We start from the raw sequence: 21,485 nt of genomic DNA on the forward strand, positions 1-21,485 counted from the left end.
TCTTATCTATCTTATCCTGAGAATTCCATTTTTGACCTATAGTATTACAATAGCATATTTATAATTATATGTACATTTATAACATAACATCATATACGCTAAAATATTAGGGTTAAGGATAGACAGCAGTATAAAGAAATAGTCAAGAACTATTTGTTGCGTGTAAAAGCTCAAATTTCACTAGTAACCGACATACAATATGCGCTAATATACAGTAAATCGTCGATATGTATTACGTAAGAATTTATAACAGGCAAATCTTCGACGTCTAATTAACACTCAAACAACCAGATTTGAGTGTATAATCAAAAATGCAAAATAATATTATTTTATGCAGCGGCACCCGTTTAACCAGCACGGCTACAGACAAAAGGTAGCAATGTGCAATATATATTAGCCTACTTGTCCTGTTTTCATTAAAATTTGACTTATACTCTTTTGTCCGGCCATCGGAGTATCCTCACGTTTTATGAAGCCAGTAGGTGTCCTAATACCTACGAACAGTAGGTAGGCCGAATGTATCAGCAGAATGAAGAAACGAGGCGTCGAATCACCATACCGATCGCGTAGAGGGGCGAATGGAACGAGGCAATGTGGAAAGAGAGGGTTGAGAAGGCGACCGGGGGTTGGGCTGGCAACCCCCGTAGTCGGACGAGGCGCAAGGTATAAAATCAGACGTCGGATACCTGGGGGCATTCAGTGTCGAGCGAGATACCGTGCTCTGCTCAGTATCGCTTCATCGGATTCTGATCACCGTGTGACCGAACGATCGCCATCGCAATGAGAAATCACCTATTTGTATTCCTGGTCGTTCTAATATTTTCCACCTCTTTCAACCGTAAGTGCAGTGCCCCTTCCGGCCTCCGAGTGGACCGGAAGGGGATGCTTCTAGTATTTTCTGGGGTTCTTTTGCACAATCGTTTCTATCGATTGACGACATCGATAAATAATAATAGCAAAATAAACTGCAATGATATCGGTGATGTTGGTAAATTGAAGAGTTACGTTTTGCAAGTCACAGTCTTTGATTTTGCATTATTAATTTTGAAAGTAGAATGATATTAACGATATGAGTAAATTGCTAACATCGATAAATTGATAAATTGTGGTTATGTAGTAGATTATGAACTTTGATTTTGCAATTCTATGATAAATTTTATGTTTCGTTACGATCAACTGTTTCAATTTAAACAATAAAAAATAAGACTTAGAACCTACAGCCCAGAAATAAATAGTTAACCTGTGGTAACAACGTAGTAATTTCTTGCAAAATTTTCTTTCATTGAAAGTTTCATCTGTTCTTTGACTATGAAACTTGTTAGTGATATTAGTTATATCAATTTAGTCATTAGTTAGTGATAGTTAGTTATATCAGTGACTCGTGATTTGTAAAATTTCATTAGTACAATTGTGCAAAGGGTCCCTGGTTTCGCGCCATCGATGGGGTTCGCCATAAGACATTGCCATTATTCTTCTTCGTCTTTCAGTTTCCTACTTTTTCTTATTTGTCTGTAGCGTTTTTACGCTTCTTGACTTCTTACCTTTCTCTTACTTAAACTGGATCGTTGACGACTTAAGTAACGTTTCAAGCTTAAGTTTCTTTGAAAAGAATTTTTTGTTTGTAATTCAATTTGTTTTTTAGTCTCCCAATGTGGGCAAGGTCGGCGGTTGCAGTCTACCAAAGGCAAGACATTCTCATGAGTATCATAATTTTTTTTAATTCTTTTCAACTTTCTCTTCAGACACTTGAAAACTTGACGATTCACTTAAACAGTCTCGTTGCGTGTAGAATTCGATGATGCAATTAAACGTGTCTATCTCTGATACCAATTTCCTGTTGTTGCTTTATTAAATTTAGTCGTACTAATCAATTTTTCTATCAATTTACCTAAAATTTAGTAATGGAAACACATTTTTCTGTTTTCAATAATAACGTACTCTTATTGTTTTTAGAGTTTAGTGACGAAAATCAACTTTTCTATTTTTGATACTAATTCATCGTGATAACAATGTCCATAATACGAAAACGGTATCAATGCATAAACAAATTGCACTAGATATGTAAATATAATTCGTAACTGACGCTCTGCTTGCTTGTTTAATCATAAACTACGCAGGATATTTCATTTAATTTAGTCGTTATTTTTAATTAACCTTTTGCCAGCTTGGTCGAAATTTCTTTGAATCCAAACATTACACGACTCTGAACATTTTTATACCAGCAACGCTTCCTACTATCTTAACCTTCCCGTCCTTTTCATTTCTAATTAACCTAAAAAAAAGAGAGAGAGAGAGATCATGTTACCCTAAAAGAGGAAAACTGAATCCTCTGACGCATTCACCAAAAAAAACTGAAACACGCCTGCTTGTAAAAATTTATTATGCAATGAAGCAGAAATATTCGTAAGATACTTCAACTAATTGGATGTCTATTCATTAAATGAAAAACAAATGTCACATTAATTACTTCCATTAAAAATATATGCTTCTATTTGTCCTAATACAAGTTGCATAATATTATTTTCAATTTTTCTTCGATTCTCGTATTTAATCATTTTAACCTACACATATATACAGGTTCACGAAAGTATTCGAACACATGTACATAGCTTCTAAGATCGTATTACGTCGTCATACGAAACATTTCGAAGTTTCATTAGCCCAGATATATTATATAATACGTACTTCGCAGAGATCACAAAAGTATTTGAACAAGTAATTACTCGCTATATTGATAAATGTTAATATTCATCGGGACCATCTTTAACATTCATTATATGATACTTCAAATGATTTTTCAAGCTTTATATTATTCGTCTACTTTAAATATCTGTTTCATTACATCAATACATTTTCAGATTAATTTCAAATTTGATTGTTTATAGGAAGATTCTGTGGTAAGAGTTGGAATAATTTCGTGCGCCAGTGTAAATTTTTATTCAATTTTGTTTGCCGCCTTAATTCTTAAATGCTTATCGAGCATTTCAATTTCCGTCATCTGTTACGTAATATATTTCAGAGGGAGAGAAGTTAAAGTTGAATGACAGGCGAGCTTCTGGTCTGATGGCATATCCGAGGATCGGTCGATCCGACGTGCCGATTCCTAACCTAAATTTCAACCGTCGCCACGCCAACGAACCAGACACAGATTTCCAATTTTACAGCCCCGAGTTTGACTCCGTCTCCGACAAAGATTACGAAGGTGAAGTATCGCCAATAACATTGAAACGTGCATTCGCATGCCATCCCGCAATCCCATTTTACGTGTAATTTATCTTGCCCGGTGAAAGATGGCCAATAGCCCGCGCCATTTTGCGTGTAGAACGTTCCACTTAGAGCGTGGCAACCGGCTCCTCGTTCTTCTATTCTTCTACGTGCAATTTCGACCACCTAAAACAAAATGACGAATCGTTGTATCGTTTCGTCCGTCCGACAGATCTTTCATAACAGCCATTTTTTACAGAGGTCGCTTCATTCCATGTGCGGAGATACGAAACTGATGTTTCGAAGAAATAACGTGACAGATCCATTTTCTTTTTTTTTTTTTTTTTTGCGATTAGGATACAATCGTAAAGAACTTTAGTTATCGATCGAAAATTGGCAAATTTACAGCGAGAAATTGGAAATAATTATGGCTGACATTTTTATGCGTTTGTGTGAAACTTAGGGATGGAAAATAGACAGAATGTATATTATATGCAAAAGAAAGTTTATAAAATAAAACGTGTAAGAACATACAATAATTGTGCAAAATGGATTTATATTTAATTAGGGCAAAGAGTAACTATAAAATCTTTAGTATTATACGAAAGTTACTAAAGTTCATAGTATATCAATTTTACACTTTCTTTTATTCGCCACTGTATATAAAATATCCAAGGCAGAATACTCGTTTTAATTTTTAGTAAGTAAAACGAGTCTCTATCGGAACGAGTTTATATCGTTTCAGCTTCCATTTGCTTGCAGTAAGATTTATTTCTTTTATAGTACCGATATCCAAATTATATCGAACAATATTGTAGTAAGGTAGATTACATTGAGCTTCACGATTCCTACGTCATGTTAATATTTAACATTTTCAGTATACGTCTATGGCGTACGTAGACTTTACGCGAATACTTTATGGTCTGTCACACTAGGTTTATTCTACTTGATCTCGGTGTGTCTCGTTCGTTCTCTTCGCCGTACAATTCCACTTACGTGATTCAAATTTGTAGATACGATAGTTTCGATCAATAATCAAAATTCATGTGTCCTATATCCATAACTGTATCGAATATACCGATGTTAATACACTGTGACCACGCGTTATGGATTTACTAATTTCGCTAAATATTAAAATTCGTTACAGGTCAATAATTAAATTTAGTCAATCCTAGCTTTACAATTGTGTTAGATGAATTTGTTACGCTATAAACAATCAGCTGTTCATGTTAAACTATGTTTTTTCTATACGCTAATTCTCTAGAATCTTGTAAATATGATATGTTTGGCTAATAGCAAGAATCCAGGTGCTTATCGTTTATCAATTTGAAGAGTTTGTCTTACGAGAGAATTGGTTGTAGTTGTGAGCAAAACGATCTGTGCACAACTTTGGGAAATTGAAATTTCCTTCCCTAAAGTCTAATTCAAAGGATAGAAACACACCTCGAGCTAGCGTAATCGCATAAATTACCATACAATTTGCAGACGTTCGCAATACAGCTCCCGGATCCCTTGGGAGATCGATGAACCTTAAACACGCAGACAAATTTCCAAAGGAAGCATCATGGTTGATTTCAGATCGTATCCGTTCACCCAAAGATTATCAACTTTGGCAAAAGATCGACGATGGAAGATTCGTTTATCCCGGCTCGTTGCTACTCACTCAAGGTATGAGATAACCTTCTTTACGTTAGAAAATTTTTAGGGTTTGTACCAATCGATCTTTGATCGAGTTACACGGTAAACAAACTGACCAACTTCGTTAACCCTGCAGCGTTCTCTCCAATGTTTTCAACGCAATTGTATTCTTCTAACGTTAAAAAATATCTCAAGTTTGAGCAGAATGAAAAGATTGCTATCGTAATGTATTTCTTAATAATTTCTCAATGCAATTTAATGCCAGATATATCCTTGAACCTTAAAGAACACCATTGAATTATAAAAATTCGAGAATCGCAACAGGGTTGAGATCAATTGTTTGATTTCCAAAGAATCAAATACAAATTGTGCATAAACGATTTTCGATCACAACCATTCTTCCACTTCGCATATTCTTCGTGTGATCTATCCATTGACTTATCGCCGTTACATTCTGTATAACTCTTGCTGTATAAATATCACAGTTTAATTATAAATATCCGATAACAGTTAACAAGGCGCCTCATCCATCGACTCAAAGAGGCTGACAACAGAAGAGTGTTTCTATAACCCAGGCCACTCGTTCACACTTTATTTCGTGCCATATAAACTGCCCATCGATTTATCACCGTTTCGTCGTGTACAGTCGGTCGGTTATGCTTGAAGCATTCGATCGTGATTCGAATTCTTTTTTTCGGGTTTCGTTGTAGAAACGTTGCCAGTGTGGGAACGTTTCGCTATTTCGATATAGCCGCGCGAAAATTCCAATCCCATTGATACGTGATCCGGGAACAAAAGCTCGAGCATTCGTCGCGAATGTTCTGTTGATGCGCGGCCCAAATGCCAATTTAATTTTTCCCCTCGTACTGATACTATTTCACTCCACCTCTCTGTCTCGCTGTCAATGGCACAGGATAACGCGTTCGTAAACGTGCATGCCAGATTTCCAAAGAATAAAACGCTGTTAATGCGTTATTTATACGGGGTGAGCGTAAAAACTCGATGAGAAGATGTTACACCTGTGATACTCTGTGAGCTAATATTAATAGACGATTTTTGGGACGAATTGCCATACTGCAAGGAAATTCAGATTTCTACGCGTTTATAGAAAATTTCAAAGTCCAAAATTGCAATCCTCGTCGTACAAAAATCGTCATTTTATCGCGAATTTCATTTATGGGAAATTAAAAATTGCGAAAAGGCAGAGAATTCAAGTATCCAAAACGCTCTATGTATCATATATTCGATCATATTCTATAATCTAATCGAATACTCAATCTTTCTTCTCATCTGTAGCAATTAGAATGTAAGATCAATCAGTTGCTTTAGCTCCTTAAACACTGTGAAAGAAAATCACGTTAATCCTATTATCTCGAGTGAAATTTTATTTCCGTAGTTTTCAAAAATGTAAAAAATGGAATTAATCGGTTTGTCGTTATTTAGTAATAAACAAAAACTAGGGAAGTTGTCATTTATAGATTATATTATATATAGATAATGTTAAAACAACATTTTCATAGGCTGAGATTTCACCAATGACCTTTAAGAGTTAAACATTCGCATCAAATTTAAAGAAATTTACACAAAAGAAAAAATAAAGAAACTTCGTTAAATTGAAGTATTACGTGATTAAATAAAATGAAAAAATACTTCTTCCTATAGAGCAATTTGCTCGGTTAATATAACCAAGCCTGAAATCCGAGGTTTGTTCTTCAACAATAGGAAATCTGTTGATCCTCGACATCAACGATCGGACTATTTGCATAGAACTATATAGTCAACGACTATTTGTGTCTTCATTGTCGACTAATTTCAGATTCTCGAAACATTCAACCGAATGGTTACACGCCAAGACTTGGTCGTGAAAGGGACGTCGATCGAACTGTCTGCAAATGATCTTCGAGGATCTTCAGCTGCGACTCCATGGAACTCACGCGATCTGACCTAACCTATCTCTAGCCGGTAACCAGCTACCCTCAACGATGCCAGACCTAACCTTCCTTTAATATTACCAGAAGGTTTTACAAACAACAAAACTACGAGTCGATTCTGCGTGTAACACACAACTGCGAGAAATATTGTTCGTAGAGAATTTATAGAAGATTGTTCTACATGTAAAGTGGTCCATAGAATTTTCGCTGACACACGAACGGGTAATAAAGCTGGTGAAACGATGTTTCGTTGTGAACAGATACCTTCTCCCCTCTATGAACTCGTTCCATTCCTCCTTTAAAGAATTTTCTTCCCTTCGTTGTTATCGATTTCGAATTTCCCCGTTTTCTTTCTGGAAGAACTCTTCAGTTACGTAATGTCTCGGTATTTTTGTTTTCGAAATTTTTGTTGAAACGAGTTGAAAAATTTCTTTTACTTTTCGTTAAGGTCCTCTATGTTTCTTCATCTTTACGGGAATTGAGCAATTTAGCAGAGCGTTTGTTTGGGGAAGAGAAAATTGAACATTTGTTAATTGGAAATTTGAGGCTTTCCTTAATTCGTAGTCTTCTTTTCTTTGATTTCTTGATGTTCTATATGATAACAGAAGATGACAGTAGAATATTCGACGATTTTGCTTTTTGAGATCTGTCATGTAATGGAAATAAGCTCTCTCTCTCTCTCTCTCTCTCTCCCTCATATATTGTTAAGTTCCACTAAATATCTTTATTTTTATACCCATTATATTTTATGCATTTTGGAAAAGATTGAAAAAGTTTGCAAGCTTTCATCATGTTGTTTTCTTTAATTCTTTTGATGTTATATACTGATAAAAAAGTTTCTTTACAAAGCCCCCTTTACAGCTTTAATATACAAATTAATATCGATTGTCCTTTTTTATAGCCGGCAGGCTAGAAAATAAAATAAATTACAAGTTTATGTTGTTCTTCTTAAAATTTATCACATTATTCGTTTGTAATATAATCCAGAAATGAAATTTCCCTTTGATCATCGTAAGAGGCAAACAGTGCATTGAATTATTAATTAACGACGAAAGAGGATATTTCGCATCGATGTTAATCGAGTGATTAAACCCATAGGAAGGATTCTGACCAACTTTCTCTGGAAGCTTCTGGCATTTTAATGAAGTTCGTTTAATCCACGAATCACCAGGGAATCAAGTCTGGAAATAAATCCTCATATCTCGATCGATTATTCCTTTTTTTTTTTTTTTTGTTCTTCATCGCAACGTGAATTATGGATGAATTCGTCGACACGATTATAAAAACATATATATAACAATTGAAATATTAATTTTTATATTCAGTGGCGGAAAATACGATTGCATTTCGCGGGAATTATCATCCAGTTCGAATATTGTAATTAAAATTACAATATGCACAATATACACAATTATGCTACGGTTTTAAAACTTCGAAACCAACAACGTGTCTTTAGTCAACAATTGTATACTAAAATGTTCATTCAAAGATAAGCGTAATTTTCTTGAATTTCTGACCTTAATGTCATTTTATGTCGTTTGATGTCACGATGTTAAAGAATAGTATTTTAATGCGACAAAATCAGTTTGGTCCAAAAGTTCGAGAACTAAGACTCTTAAAAACAGCTTCTAAGCCGATGAAATTTTACAGAAAGGTACGAGTTTTGATATTATGACCACAATTATTTGTAGATTTATTATGAAAATGCATATTTAGCTCAAGTAAAAATCAAACAGAAGGACGATTTTGCTACAACGATGTAAAAATTGTTTTCTGAATATTCAGCTGAATTTTTAAATCGTCCTCCTACAAGATAAAAAAGACACGAGTTATCGTGTTCTTTTTTCTGTAGTCCGTATACAGAGGTAATAAGTTGTATCATAAGGTTCCTCGTCTAGCGGTAATTATCACCGAATACGAGTATTAAGCCAATTTATGTCTATTCGAATCGAAACTATTCACCGATGCTGTGTATATTTAGTGGATACAATGCAACGATTTAGCAAACAATGCACGTATTACTATCGATGCAAGTTCAGATTTCTAATTTCTGCGGGTCGAATGCAACGAGCGGAGAACGATTACGATCGCCCTCGTCGATTCGGCCTGTTCGGAATTTCGTTTAATCTCCGGAATACCGCAGTAATGCGGCTACCATCGGCCATTCTGCTAATAATTGCCTTCATTAATTAAAGAGGTTCCTACCAGTTTTAAGGAAATCTAAATAAATGTCTTACTTATATATTCTGGGATTCCAAATAAATATTCTTTGCTTTTCGAGCGAATGTCTTATTCTTTCAATTTAGAATTATAAAAATAATTTACGTAAGACGTATTTAAACTATCGTTCGTACTAAAACTATTTGAAAGTAAATTAATTCAGAATGTAAATGTTCTATTGATTTCGATTGGATAAATATTCTACCCATATAAATGGAATCTTCAATTTTGTCTTGACGATTTGCTATTAGACTTTTTAATTAAATAAGGTTAGATTTGAACGAGTATATAAATTAAATCATTTAATTAGATATTTAAATTTTTATATTATATTCTAGAACAGATATAGCGTACTTAAACAATAAGGGGTGAACGTTAAAATTTCAAAGAAAGAGATTTACGAACCATCAAAAATCAATTAGAATTTCCAGACTAACTTTTTGAACTTTATTTTCTCCTCGAAAAAAATGTACACCACTTGAACCTTAACCTTCGCCCTCTGTCAACCTCTTCCTTCGCTGACGATTTTTCAATCCCCCCAACATTTTGCCCAAAAGATAACAATTCTTGTTTAGGTTCGATCGATCAGATCGATTGTTCGTCGGAATAAGTGAGAACAATAATTCGATGATGTGTAAAATTCAATCGTTTTATTTAATTGACAAAGTGTTCATAATTGGCGGCGACACGGCACGCGCCCGCCACGCTATTAAATACGTGTACTGCGATAACAAATATGTACAGTTGATGGAGTCGAAACAGTACAATTAGAAATTAAATCATTAGGCAGTTAAAACGATAATGTGGCCATACTCAGGGCCGTATTATGGAAGAACTTGTAAATCCTTAAAAATTCGATCTTGGAAACTTCGGGTCTTTAAATTTTTGACAATTGAATCTTTGATTCCTAAAGTCTCTGAAAATATAATACACTGAATAGGTTACAAAAGCCATTTGTGAGTTACATTTTCACTCTAAATTCTTATTAATGTAAATTATTGATGTAAGCTTTAATGGCTGACCAATTTTACGAGGCCACTATATCGATTCCACCAACACTGCACACGTAGAGTACGTAACAAACTAGTGATACACCTCGAGAATGATTAGGGGAGATAACGTTACTTCGTTCTCTGCATCCACTGAGGATAACCTCGTTCCTCCTCGTCTTCTTTTTTCTGTCCCTTTTTTCTTCGTCCTTTCCTTTGTCTTCGTATTCCTTTTTTTTTTTTTTATTTTCATTAGTTATTTACAAACCACTGGAATCCGTGGGTATTGGCAACTAGAAGAAACTTACGTCCTAAAACGATCACACACGCACTCGTCATTGTACACGCTTCCTCTGCGAGCAGCCATTGTACGCCGACCAAGCATGCAAGCCAGTTAGACAAGCGAACATACAGACACGAGGGGGCTCGTCTTAGAAACTGCACGTGTCCAGTTGATTGTATCCATGGGTTGAGGAACGTTGACGCAAGTCGATGGTTCCGTGGAATATAGCTGAAAATTGGAAAGGAGATTGCTTTCTTAAGCTGTTCATAGGAGTTTTAAGAGGTTAGGAATGACGCAGTAGTATATATGAATTACTGACACGTTTAGGAACTGGATAAAATTGTTTCTATGATAGCAGTTTGAGAAAGTCGGTGGTTTGGTTTAGTGGAATATATCTGAAAATCGAAAAAGGAGATTAATGTATCTGTCAGAGAAATTTGATGAAATTTTCGAGAAGTGGAGAAGTTAGGTTAATACTAAGGAACGAAGCGAACGACAGTGAATTTTGATGTAACAGGTGCTTAAGGGAATAGAGAATACATAATCAACAATCCTTTTTAACAGTTAGGGTTGCGGAAGGGTAGTCAAAATTAAACAAATTAATATTATATTTTTCGAATATAATGTGCCTTGAAGTTACATTATGTCAAACTCTTTGATAGTTTATCAGATATTTCACAGTTTTTAAATGATCAAAGACTAGATTAAGAGAAACTTCTTCTTGAAATTAAAATATTGATAAAAATAATCTGAAAAGCCTGAACAAGAAACGAAGAAAGATAAGAGTTAATGATGTTTTGAATGGTAATTATCGGCGTTATAAATAAAGAAACTGATTCACTGTGTAACTTAAACATTCTCAAAGAATAAAATATCAATTAATGAAAATATGGATGAACGAGGAGCTAGATGGAAAGTAAATAACCGCAGCACTCTATTGGAAGCACTATAATTGCTACCCATTGAACTGAAATCATAAATATATTATATACACCGAACGAATAGATTGCTGGATGAAGTTCTTAAAATTATGCACAGCGAGCTTCTAAAACGGTCAACATCGAAAAATATCGGGTCGACTATACAATGTGTGTATGTTCGTTATAAAAAGTCACAAGTCTTACGAGTTCTAGCATCAGAAATCACTTTAGCTTTCTGTATTTTCGTTTCTGATACTTGAGCAAACGAACGAGTTTAATCTTTATTTCCTTTTTCTTTCGAGCTATTTACAAAAATGAACCGTCCTCTTTGGCGCAAAAAGCATTTCATTCATCGGCGAGAAAGGTCGATAATAAATTCCAAATGGCGAACGTTGATTTATTGGCACTAACGTTGATCAGCGGCGCTAGTGTTGCCAACTTAGTGAATAGTAAGGGGAACGTGCAGTTTCGAGACTCAACGTCTTACGTAATCGAATAGGTTGTTGGACAGACATAACTGTGTTTATACTACTTTCGATAACCTCCGGACGTCTTTTTAAATATACCAACGAGATACAAACTTTCTAGGTCCCTGTATGCATACAACCTTAATCAATGTACGCTCGAGGAGTGATTTTTCGGATGATTTAAAAATGTGAGCCATTCGCTTACCAAGTGATGATAACAATTGTTAACTTACGTGTATATTACATCAATCACGGTATAAGTACAAGAGATACAAAAGTGTCCTTTCTATTTTTCCCTTAATTTACATTTGGCAACAGGATTATTGGTCTTCTGGCTTTTCATAAAGATCCATTAACAGTTTGAAAAATCAACAAATTGAATGACAAATAACGCAACACATATATCACAAGTGAACAAAAATGAAATTATCAAAAGTACAACGGTCACCACACATCATCTCAATTTCTTGTGTTATACAATTCCTACGTGGAAACAACACACTCGCCAGTGTTTCACCTGGTAGGCCCACGGCTCACCGTATAAAATGCGGATACGTGTGGAGTACTATCAACGACAAACACAACGAACGAGATCGACGGGGAAGAGGACGCGCGTGACTGAACATGATGGTGGTTTGTTTTTTCGGATTGAGGGGGGAAAAAAGCGACGGACGAGCTTTGAACAATTATACCGACTATTTGCTCGAAAGTCGGCCGCACGAGGACATCCCTCATAGGGATACAAACTCGTGTGGCGGTTGTATGATTCGAGGTGGCGGCGGCGGTGATAATCGCAGGTCCGCGTCCGTTAGCGAGAACGCGGAACTCCCGTTGGCCGTTACGCGGGGCCCCATATTGTCGTAAGGCGAACAGAGGTCGCTGGATCGCAGCGCTCGTCGCGGCAGCGTCGCGAAGCTAGACACGCTGCTGGCCGCCGGAAGAGCGGAAGTCGTTTTGTTCACCACACCGCTAGTGCCATGAACAGGAATGTCCAAAAGATCGGGGTAACAACGATCGGAAGAATCCTGGGGCATTGACACGGAGATAAAGATGTTCCCGAAGATTCCAGCTGGTAGCACGCCACTAGTGAATTCTGGTGGCGGTGGTGGGAACATGGCGGCGCACGGTACAGCTCTCATAGCGGTCACGGAGCCACTGCTCACCTCTGGACGTAGTCTCTCTACGGTAACAGTGGCAGCGCTCATGGGGTCGCAAATGGACCCTCTCTCTGCCAGTTCCAGGTCACCCGTGCTACAAGCTTCCACTATACTGCCGTGACCACTGCCTCGATCGTTGCTATTTCCAGGTGTCGTGGTAGTCACAGACAGATCTAGAAGCTTCTTCTCCTGGTCACCGAAACTAGTGCTCCCCTGAAGCTTCACCTTTTCTCGAGCACGCTGTCGTCGAGTACCACCACACACGCACAAAGCCAACAGAACCGCAGAAATGGAAGCACACAACGCAGCAGCTCCTCCACCGGCCAAACTCACCCAGAGCAACCAGTTATCGCTCTGAGAGAGTGTGGGTGCCGTGTACACCCGCGGAATAGCGACACTGACGGTATCCCTGGCCAGACCGGCGATATTTTTCGCAAAACAAGAGTATTCCCCGGCGTCACCATCACTGGCATTGTAGACGGTCAAGTTGTTCCACCTATCGGTGAGTCTACTGGACGATGGGACTCGCTCGTTGTAGGCCATATCGACGTCAGATGTTGCGTAGGCCACGTAGGTTCCCGAATAAGTTTGTTCGGTTAATTTGGTCGCGTTTACTGGACCTCCATTTAATTGCCACCAAACTTCAGGCTCTGGATCCCCCGTGGCTAGGCAGGCCAGGCTCAGGTTTCCATTAGTCTCTTCCTGAATACTACTGGCCAACACGAACACTTCAGGCTCACAGGCGAACTCTGCTGGCTTCACATCTTCCCACTTGCGACCTTCCAGTCTCATCGGTGACGAACACACTTGAGGCACGGAGTACAGTTTGCTAGGTCTGCTAGGGATCAGCCAGATTCGGAAATCTCTAAGTCTGCAATCGCAACTCCACTGGTTACCATCTAGTGTTAGAGTTTTCAAACGTGGCAAACTTGATATCACCGATACATCCAGATACTCCAATTCGTTGTGGTCTAACCTCAATGACTCTAGACCGGTCAGATGGACAAATGCTTCTCCATGAATCTCGGATAAGGAGCATCTCTGCAATTCCAAGTTCCTCAGATGTTGCAGAATCGGGAACTGGTGGCTTCTCAGCTTGCCCAATGGATTCCCGCTTAAGATCAGGATCCTCAGTCTTTCGTTGCCCAGAAAAGTGTCTGGTTCCAGCATCTCCACGTGATTATCGGAGAGATCGATTTCTACTAAGATCCTCATGTCTCTGAAAGAGTCCGCGTGGATTTTATAAATTCCAGCGTTCCTCAGGAAGACCCTCTGCAGATTCACTAGGCCGGAACGTTTAAAGATCTCTGACTGCAACGCGGGAATTTTGTTTCCAGACAGGTCGAGGACCTGCATGTCAGGGTCCAAATTGGCGGGGAGCGAGGTTAGGCTAGCATTGTAGCATAGGGCGGATTTTTTGCCGGATGTCCACTTACAACGGCACGTAGCAGGACAGTCGGTCCAGTCCGGGAACGCGACCGCTTTAGAGAGCAACGCGAATGTGCTGAGCAGAATGAAGAGGGCCAGCAGAATGCGCCCTCGCAGAGGGTGGTGCATTGCCCCTATCATGCCACTGTCCGTTTCTCTTTGGCTGCTGCTAGTCGTCCCTGTGGATTCTTCCTCCGTCTATTAGAGATCTGAAAACAGATGAGATTTTATGAAAAATTGCTTCAACCACGATTTTCTCTTGGGTTAATCGCCTACCCCTCTGTTCATTAGGAAACATTCTGGTTTTGTATAAGACATGATAATTGAAAAAAATATTTTTGACATTTCTAACAATTATTATTTCAATTAATTATAACATTCTGACAGATACCAGATCAATCTTTTTGTACTATTATGCTCTTACTAGTACAGCTTTAGGTAGGACCAATATTTTTGACCAGATCACTTATTAACCAATATGATTCTAAAAGTTATAGTATAAGTAGAGCGCAATGGAACCGAAAGACACGTAACAAACTGCAGATTTTGTTACCTTTCGCGAGTCGAACTTTTCTTCGCATGTACCGAGTGACCCATTTTAATTGTTACCCAGAGCAATACACGTTCTCGAAACTTTTCAACTAGTGACCGATTTCTGCGTACTGATAACTCTTCCTATCTATATTCATTCTTTACGTATGTAATAATGCAACGTTGAATTTAAGTGACAGCGTTCGAATTTATTATTTGCCCCCGTATGCCTGCGTCATTTTCTAAAGGTCATTGTATAATCGATATACATGATGGATATATTTCGGAAATGGCATCGTATCCGTCGAATATATTATACCTTGTTGAAAAAGTGGATACATGGGGAATTGAAAGTTTAGGGGAGCAACAGAATATTAAAGACGGTTAGCCGGAAATGTAGGTAGGGGTCTCTGGAGACCCTTATTGTATCGATTCCAATAACAAGAAAATTGTATATAAACGGTACTTTTCTATTGCATAAATGTCATTGTTATCTTTAAACCGATAGAAATAGTATATATGATACACTTCATTCTGTGTGTAGTTATAGTTTCGATTTAATAATATTAGTTCAGTAGTGAAACCAGATCTATCGAACGAAACTCTAATCACACAAATTACAACATTCGCTATACAAATAAACAAACGAGATCTCGAGAACTTCTTTTTTAATTTATAGCATATTCGATCTTTCGTAAACAAGAGGACTTTTGTGGAAAAACATCAAATTTCTCTCATAAATTGAAATAGGTCAGTCCCTAGACTGTGTGCATATGGACAATACGAAAACAAGGCAGGAACGCGCGGTTCCTTTTGCAATATGTCCGCATTATTCTGCGTCCCGAAACATTTTCTCTAGAACACTTAAAAAACAACTTTGAACCTGTTGACTCTAACGCGAAACAGACCGAACGGGACTCTTCAGGAGAAGAAAAAACGGTGGGCAGGGGGAAAGAGAGTGCTCTGATATTTCTATTCATCTTCATCGTCCCCTGTTTTTTTGCTTGTACGAGAACAAGAAGGCCAATTAACGAACTCGATCCGTTTCTCCTCTCCTTCTTTTTTTCTTCTCCGCGTAAAACGGCGAAAAAAAGGAAACGTGACGTTATAAAGAAAATAATCGAGGGAAAGAAAAAGACCTGTCGATTACAAGGAGAGAAAAAGACTTTGAGAATGAACGACACTGTCGCATAACGCTGGAACGATCGAACGCTACGCGACACACGTTGAATATGCTTTGAATCGCGCGCGCGTAGCATATAGAGCGTTTCAGAAAGGTGTTTTAAAGAAAGAGGTTAAGGAAGTGATTCCTTGCGAAGGAAGAAGATAAAAGCGAAGAATAAAGTTTTTGCATACAAAGCTTCAGCAGTTTTTGCAGGAAATGACTTTAAAAATTTGTAAAATATATGTACAGTGAGTTACAAAATTATTCATGAAGTTTGAAATTTGTGAGAAGTTTTATACGTAATAAGACTATGTAAAAGACTTTCCAACACTTTTTCTTATAGCAAAAAGCAAAAGTTGAAAGAAGTGATTTTTTGTGAAAAAAGATCAGATAAAAATATAGCGTAATATTTTTCGATATACTACGAAGTAATAAGCAGAGTACTTCACAACATCGCTTAGAATTTTCCAAATATCCGAATTACATTTCTCAGGAATGTTTGAAATTTAATAGTAAAAAAAAATGTGTTCTTCTTCAAACTGTTACGTTAATTTTCAAAATTCTACGTTACACCGTTGATAATAGATTCTAGTTTATGAAACGACAGGAATTTTTTATTTTAAAGGTTCCAGTTCTCGCCAGTAATAACGATCAATCATCAGTATTCTACTAGAAGTGATTTCAAACATAGGCAATAACTTTGCCTTTTTAAAGATTTCTCTTTAAAGAAGAATGTAAAGTGGAGCTAAAAGCTATATTAATATTATCCACGAAAATTTCTACCTTTTATTTCGTAACTATTTATGAAAAAATACCCAAAATTTACATATCTTTAGATGCCTCAAGATGATATATCCTCTTCAATATGAAATGAAATCATATTATTTGCATATATGAATACTATTCCTGTGTGTCACGAAGTGAGTCGTTAGTGCTAACAGGCCGTACATAAAATTACACGTGATAATTTCTGGATTAACACGCTCTCTGCGAGGCTGTTCGCTCGTTAGAGAGAAACGGTCGCTACTTAACGCGTTATTGTGCGCCATTGCTCGAACAACACTCGCATTTGTCAGACTAGCCCGGCCTTAATGCCCAGTCGCCGAAATGTGACCAATTAAAACTCGTTACCGTTGTTCGTTCGTCAATGACGCTAATTGTAGTCGATTTAGGAACGTTTAAACTTTAAAGAACGATCCCCCTCGCTATAGTCTCGATAGAAGTCGTTAGTCGTTCAAGGCCATTTCCCCCACCACTATTCATTACGCAGGAGAGTCAGTTTTATGTTTCTATCAAGTTTCACTTTTTAATTTATATAACGAACCTGTAAGAAACATTTTTTGATTCTTTCATCTATTTTTTATGAAAAAATATGTAATCACTTAACACACATGCTGTGATGTATGATCGATTTGTTAAAAGAGTGACACAGTTACGAAGAGATTTTTGAAAAAATTAATTTCAAATATAATTTGAATATAACCAAAAATGTACAGAGAAAAGTGTAAAGTAAAAAAAAGCGATTTAAGTTTGTTGAATTCTACTTAATATTCTTTATCAAGTTCTAACGTAGTTAAGAAAGGAAAAAGTAACCTAAAAATCGCTATGGAAATAAAGTATTTTCGAAACGTCTGCTATCGTTACGCATTACCCACACAACAGAGGAAAAGTTATGTTAAAAAATCATTTTCATCGCTCGTTACGATATATTATACGGAAATTTCGTTATTTTCATTAATAAACGGAAGAGAAAAATTGGTACGTTAATCTAATTCATTAAATTACTGTAATATTTACAGTATTTTAATGAGCTGTAGCTTGAGTTATATTACGCAAGAAATTACTGTCACATAATGGAATTTTCTCTTTTAAATTCCCAACCCCTTTGAGTTCCAATTAATAAATAGATTCAAATGACTTATTTTACCTAGCAACAAATTGCGTAAACCGTACGTAATACGAAGAACACTCTATATATCCCCGTTAGAAATGAAATATCCTAAAGAATTAAAGTATTAAGACATAACAGGTTGGAACTTAATTTTCGAATAACTCGAACACGAAATGATGAACGGCTCGTGACGCGTCGTGAAATGGCACATCTGATAGATACTTAATCGTTCACATCAGGAACACAGGCGGTTAATTTATTTACACGATTATGAATATTAATGCGGTTGCAATTGAAATGGAAATTTCCTCGTAAGTGTTCAACGGAGTGTTTTAAACGTTGTTCGGTTCGATACTTCCCTCGGCAAGCACGAGCCAAGTTGTTGGTCGAAAAAGCGAATGGAATTAAGGGGGCAAGCTTGCCTGATAAAACGATATCAATGAATCATTCGCGAAATCCCGGGACTCTCATCTTTTATTACCTGCACATGTTGCTCGTAAAACGCGTTCGAACATTAGCCGCTACGTTAAAATGGAAACATCGTGTTGCGTGGAATTTGTCCCAACAAATTTCCAAACTTCCGTCCCGTCGAGAGTTCGAACAAACCTGTTCTTGAAACTCTACGACGCGACGTCTCAGAAACAACTGTACAGGACACTCGTCACCGACAAGAATTTACTATACTTCTACCCGTAATGGTCACTCAGATTGTCGATATCAGACGTAGTAGATGTCCTTAACAGTCTATTGGTAGTTTTAGATTATATGAGTGAGTGAAATAGTATTATAGGTTACATTTGAGTTACATTATTCAATAGTAGAGAGTTCACGACAGCGTCTGCCACGAAGATACTGAAAATATTTTCTCGTAAATAACATGACGGTATAACCTATTATCTTGTTGAAGTGACTACTTTTTCGTAATTAGTTCAAGTGTATTAAGTTTCACACCATCTAGTTTGTTTCATATGACTACAAAAACTTGATGCTGAACAAAATGTATATGGAGTCTGGTAAACAAAACGTTTCATCGGAAAATAAGAGTATGCGCAAATACTTTTTTGTGGCCACTGTACACGTTGTGACGTCCAAAAGGAAGCTTAAATGTAATCCTATGCCTTAGAATACACAAGTGTATAGTATAGAAAAAATGCTGTTTTACTTATACTCATACACCCGTAGTGTCAATTTTAAACATTCTTTTGTCCATCGCGGTATAGCTTCACGCACAAAAGTTAAAAACAAAGAAAGAAAAGAAACATACATGCATACGCAATAAAAAAAGAGAAGAAAGAAGACTTGATTTAGAAGAAATGATACACGAGGGAGAATATGCAGGAGGATGATCCGGCATAAGTAAAACGGCAGACACCGAGACGCATGGTATAGTTTGTATCATGCCATTCGATCATGTCCAAGGGAAAGCTAGGTATCTTTCTCTTTCTCGTTCTTTCTTGTCCTTTCGCCCTCCTTTTTTCTCCCTCTGTCTAACGATGCTCGGCTTATTCTTACTTGAGCGTCTCCTTTGGCCGCCACTAAGCATGCCGTCTGCGAATCTGAATGGGGCCGTCATGCCTGCGTGGACGCTTCCATTGTTTCTCAGGGGCTTTCATTTCGCCGACGGTCCTCCTTCGGGCATCACAAAGCCATTGTTGCCCGGGACTTCTTAGATTTCATTCTGATTAAGCCGCGCTGAGCGTGCACGCTGGCCCACTTTTCCAATTACAACCCCAGCCCCAGGATTAATCTGCAACAAAAACAATATCCACCTCCTGCAACATATTACGCTTTTAGGGGAAAAAAATGAATACATCGTTTAATTTAAAAACATACTACTTAATTTGTTAATGCATTATAGTAATTTAAGAGGGAGATAAAGTTCAATGTGCGAAGTTGCATTTGCTGTTGAAATTTGCTATTTGTTTTTTTAGCTACATAAAATGTATATAGTCATATATGGTATTTTGCGAGACAAAGGGGAATCTTGAAGCGTTATGAGAAGCAGAAATTCCACAGGCATGTTCCGACATCGAGCCGCTTCCGGCCGCGCACACTAAGGCATATTAATTGCTGACGTACGCTAATGGTATGCCCGCGTAATACGCCGCGAAATTTATATCGATCATAAATTAGTCAGAAAGTCGCTTGGGAGCCGGCCAATAACTCTCAATATTGCGAAATTTTCGATAGAAAGTCGTTGAACCAGAGACAGAGTAGCAACAACCTGATAGACACCGATAGACCAACAGCAACAGTCAAATTCTTTATAAATGTTATGAGAATCAATTATATACGTATAAAAAAAAAAGGGATAATCCTTAGAATCTATACAGTAATGACTAGAACGTGTACAAGACTTTATATGTAATGTAAAATACTTGAAAAGGAAATTGGTGTGTATCGTACAAGCAAGAAGTTCTGTAGTTAGGTTGACACAGGTTCGTTAAGAGGCAAGGGGCGGGCAGGCTGTGGTTCGACGCTCGATTCGACGCTCGATTACTCGAATCGACTGTGCCACGGTCCTCGCGGTGTCGTGTACGTGTCACTCGACTCCCCCGAGCGAGCTTTTGAGTGCATCGACCGCGGCAAATTCGCTTATACCACGTACTTGCATGAGAATCTGCGGACTCGACGAAAAATCCGTACGTTCCTCGCGGCCTGTTCTGACCAATCGCGTCGCCGCTCGCAGCCTCGTTGAAAAATTAAACACGAGAGAGCACACTGTACACCACTGTGTCCATCTCTCCTTATTTCATCTTCCACTTCTCTTTCTTCTTGATGCTTTCTTCTATTCTCGTCCTTTTTACCAGTCTCGTCCTTCCGTATATACGTACGTATGATTCTTCCAAACGAGAGGTTGTCCAATCGGTCAAAACCTCTTTTCGATTTAGATGTAAATTTGACGATGGTTAGCACCGAACAGAATTAGTCACATAAATGTGGTCAAACACTGATCACGCGAACAGACACATTGCGGGTAATTGATTGATTGAACGAACAAACGAAGCCCGCAGAAAAGAGTGGAAACGGACCGACAGACAGCACGGTGCACTTGTCAGCTTCCTCTCCACGCGTAGTCTCGCGGCGCGTGAACGTGTATTCGCCCGTTCTCACGAGAGGACACCCCCCACCTGGTCCGCGAGGTCGTCGACTGGCATCGACGAGCTCTTTTCTATTATCCTCTTGGCCGATCAATCAATTCGGTCGCGCGAGACCTTTCGCGGATAAGGTCGAGCCACCACCTCATCGGTCCACCGTAATTGTTCCTTGGTTAGCCCCGAATCTCGTGAGGGATGCTACTCTTACAGATCGAGTGCTGCGACCGCGCCACGCCATCGAAGATCTTCATCCCCCGAGCTGGCCAAGTTTTCGCTACGGCACACGAGAGGCGATCCCACGCACACGTACTACACATACAGGGAGAGGAAAGGCACACCGTACGCACGATTTAAATTTACGCACTAGAAAATTCACGGGAGAGCACGTTTCCTTCCGACCACGCACACTTCTGGGATCGTGAAATCCCCGCGATTCCGTGCCACGCACACGCCACACGAAACCCGCAGATTTGCCGCAGAGGCCAGCGACACGGTGCCTCCGTATCCCCGTGTCTGTTCCTCTCGCTTCCCCCTCCCCCGCCGTTCCAACCCCTCCCCAGCAA

The 21,485-nt window shown here is 38.2% G+C and overlaps 2 protein-coding genes across 11 annotated transcripts; one reads left to right on the top strand and one right to left on the bottom strand.

The window, feature by feature from the left end:
• The first annotated feature begins 547 nt into the window (after positions 1-547).
• LOC117232806 (CAPA peptides-like) lies at positions 548-7,017 on the top strand. 3 transcript variants are annotated; one of them, XM_033492467.1, is made up of 5 exons: positions 548-838; positions 1,643-1,684; positions 3,020-3,202; positions 4,690-4,872; positions 6,659-7,017. In XM_033492467.1, exons 1-5 carry the CDS (start codon positions 781-783, stop codon positions 6,736-6,738), a joined length of 546 nt encoding a protein of 181 aa, XP_033348358.1. In that variant the 5' UTR covers positions 548-780; the 3' UTR covers positions 6,739-7,017. The 3 variants fall into 3 exon arrangements, with proteins under 3 accessions (XP_033348358.1, XP_033348360.1, XP_033348359.1); XM_033492469.1 differs by having other exon boundaries at positions 552-838; positions 4,783-4,872; XM_033492468.1 differs by lacking the exon at positions 1,643-1,684 and having other exon boundaries at positions 553-838.
• Positions 7,018-9,426: 2,409 nt separating this feature from the next.
• On the bottom strand, positions 9,427-21,466 carry LOC117232867 (leucine-rich repeat-containing protein 24-like). Of its 8 annotated transcripts, none has more exons than XR_004493212.1 (5): positions 20,433-21,466; positions 19,337-19,571; positions 12,816-14,446; positions 10,291-10,493; positions 9,427-10,212 (listed from the first exon to the last, which is right to left on the bottom strand). XR_004493212.1 is itself a non-coding variant. In XM_033492584.1 (5 exons), the coding sequence occupies exons 3-4, from the start codon at positions 14,376-14,378 to the stop codon at positions 10,589-10,591; spliced, it is 1,635 nt and encodes a 544-aa protein (XP_033348475.1). In that variant the 5' UTR covers positions 14,379-14,446; positions 19,337-19,571; positions 20,433-21,466; the 3' UTR covers positions 10,372-10,493; positions 10,585-10,588. The 8 variants fall into 8 exon arrangements, 7 of the variants coding, with proteins under 7 accessions (XP_033348473.1, XP_033348474.1, XP_033348468.1 ...); XM_033492584.1 differs by lacking the exon at positions 9,427-10,212 and adding an exon at positions 10,585-10,660 and having other exon boundaries at positions 10,372-10,493; XM_033492582.1 differs by having other exon boundaries at positions 9,427-10,493.
• Positions 21,467-21,485: the final 19 nt, after the last annotated feature.

This window comes from Bombus vosnesenskii, unplaced genomic scaffold (genome assembly GCF_011952255.1).
Source record: "Bombus vosnesenskii isolate JDL3184/JDL3185 unplaced genomic scaffold, Bvos_JDL3184-5_v1.1 scf7180000013293, whole genome shotgun sequence".
NCBI lineage: Eukaryota > Metazoa > Arthropoda > Insecta > Hymenoptera > Apidae > Bombus > Bombus vosnesenskii.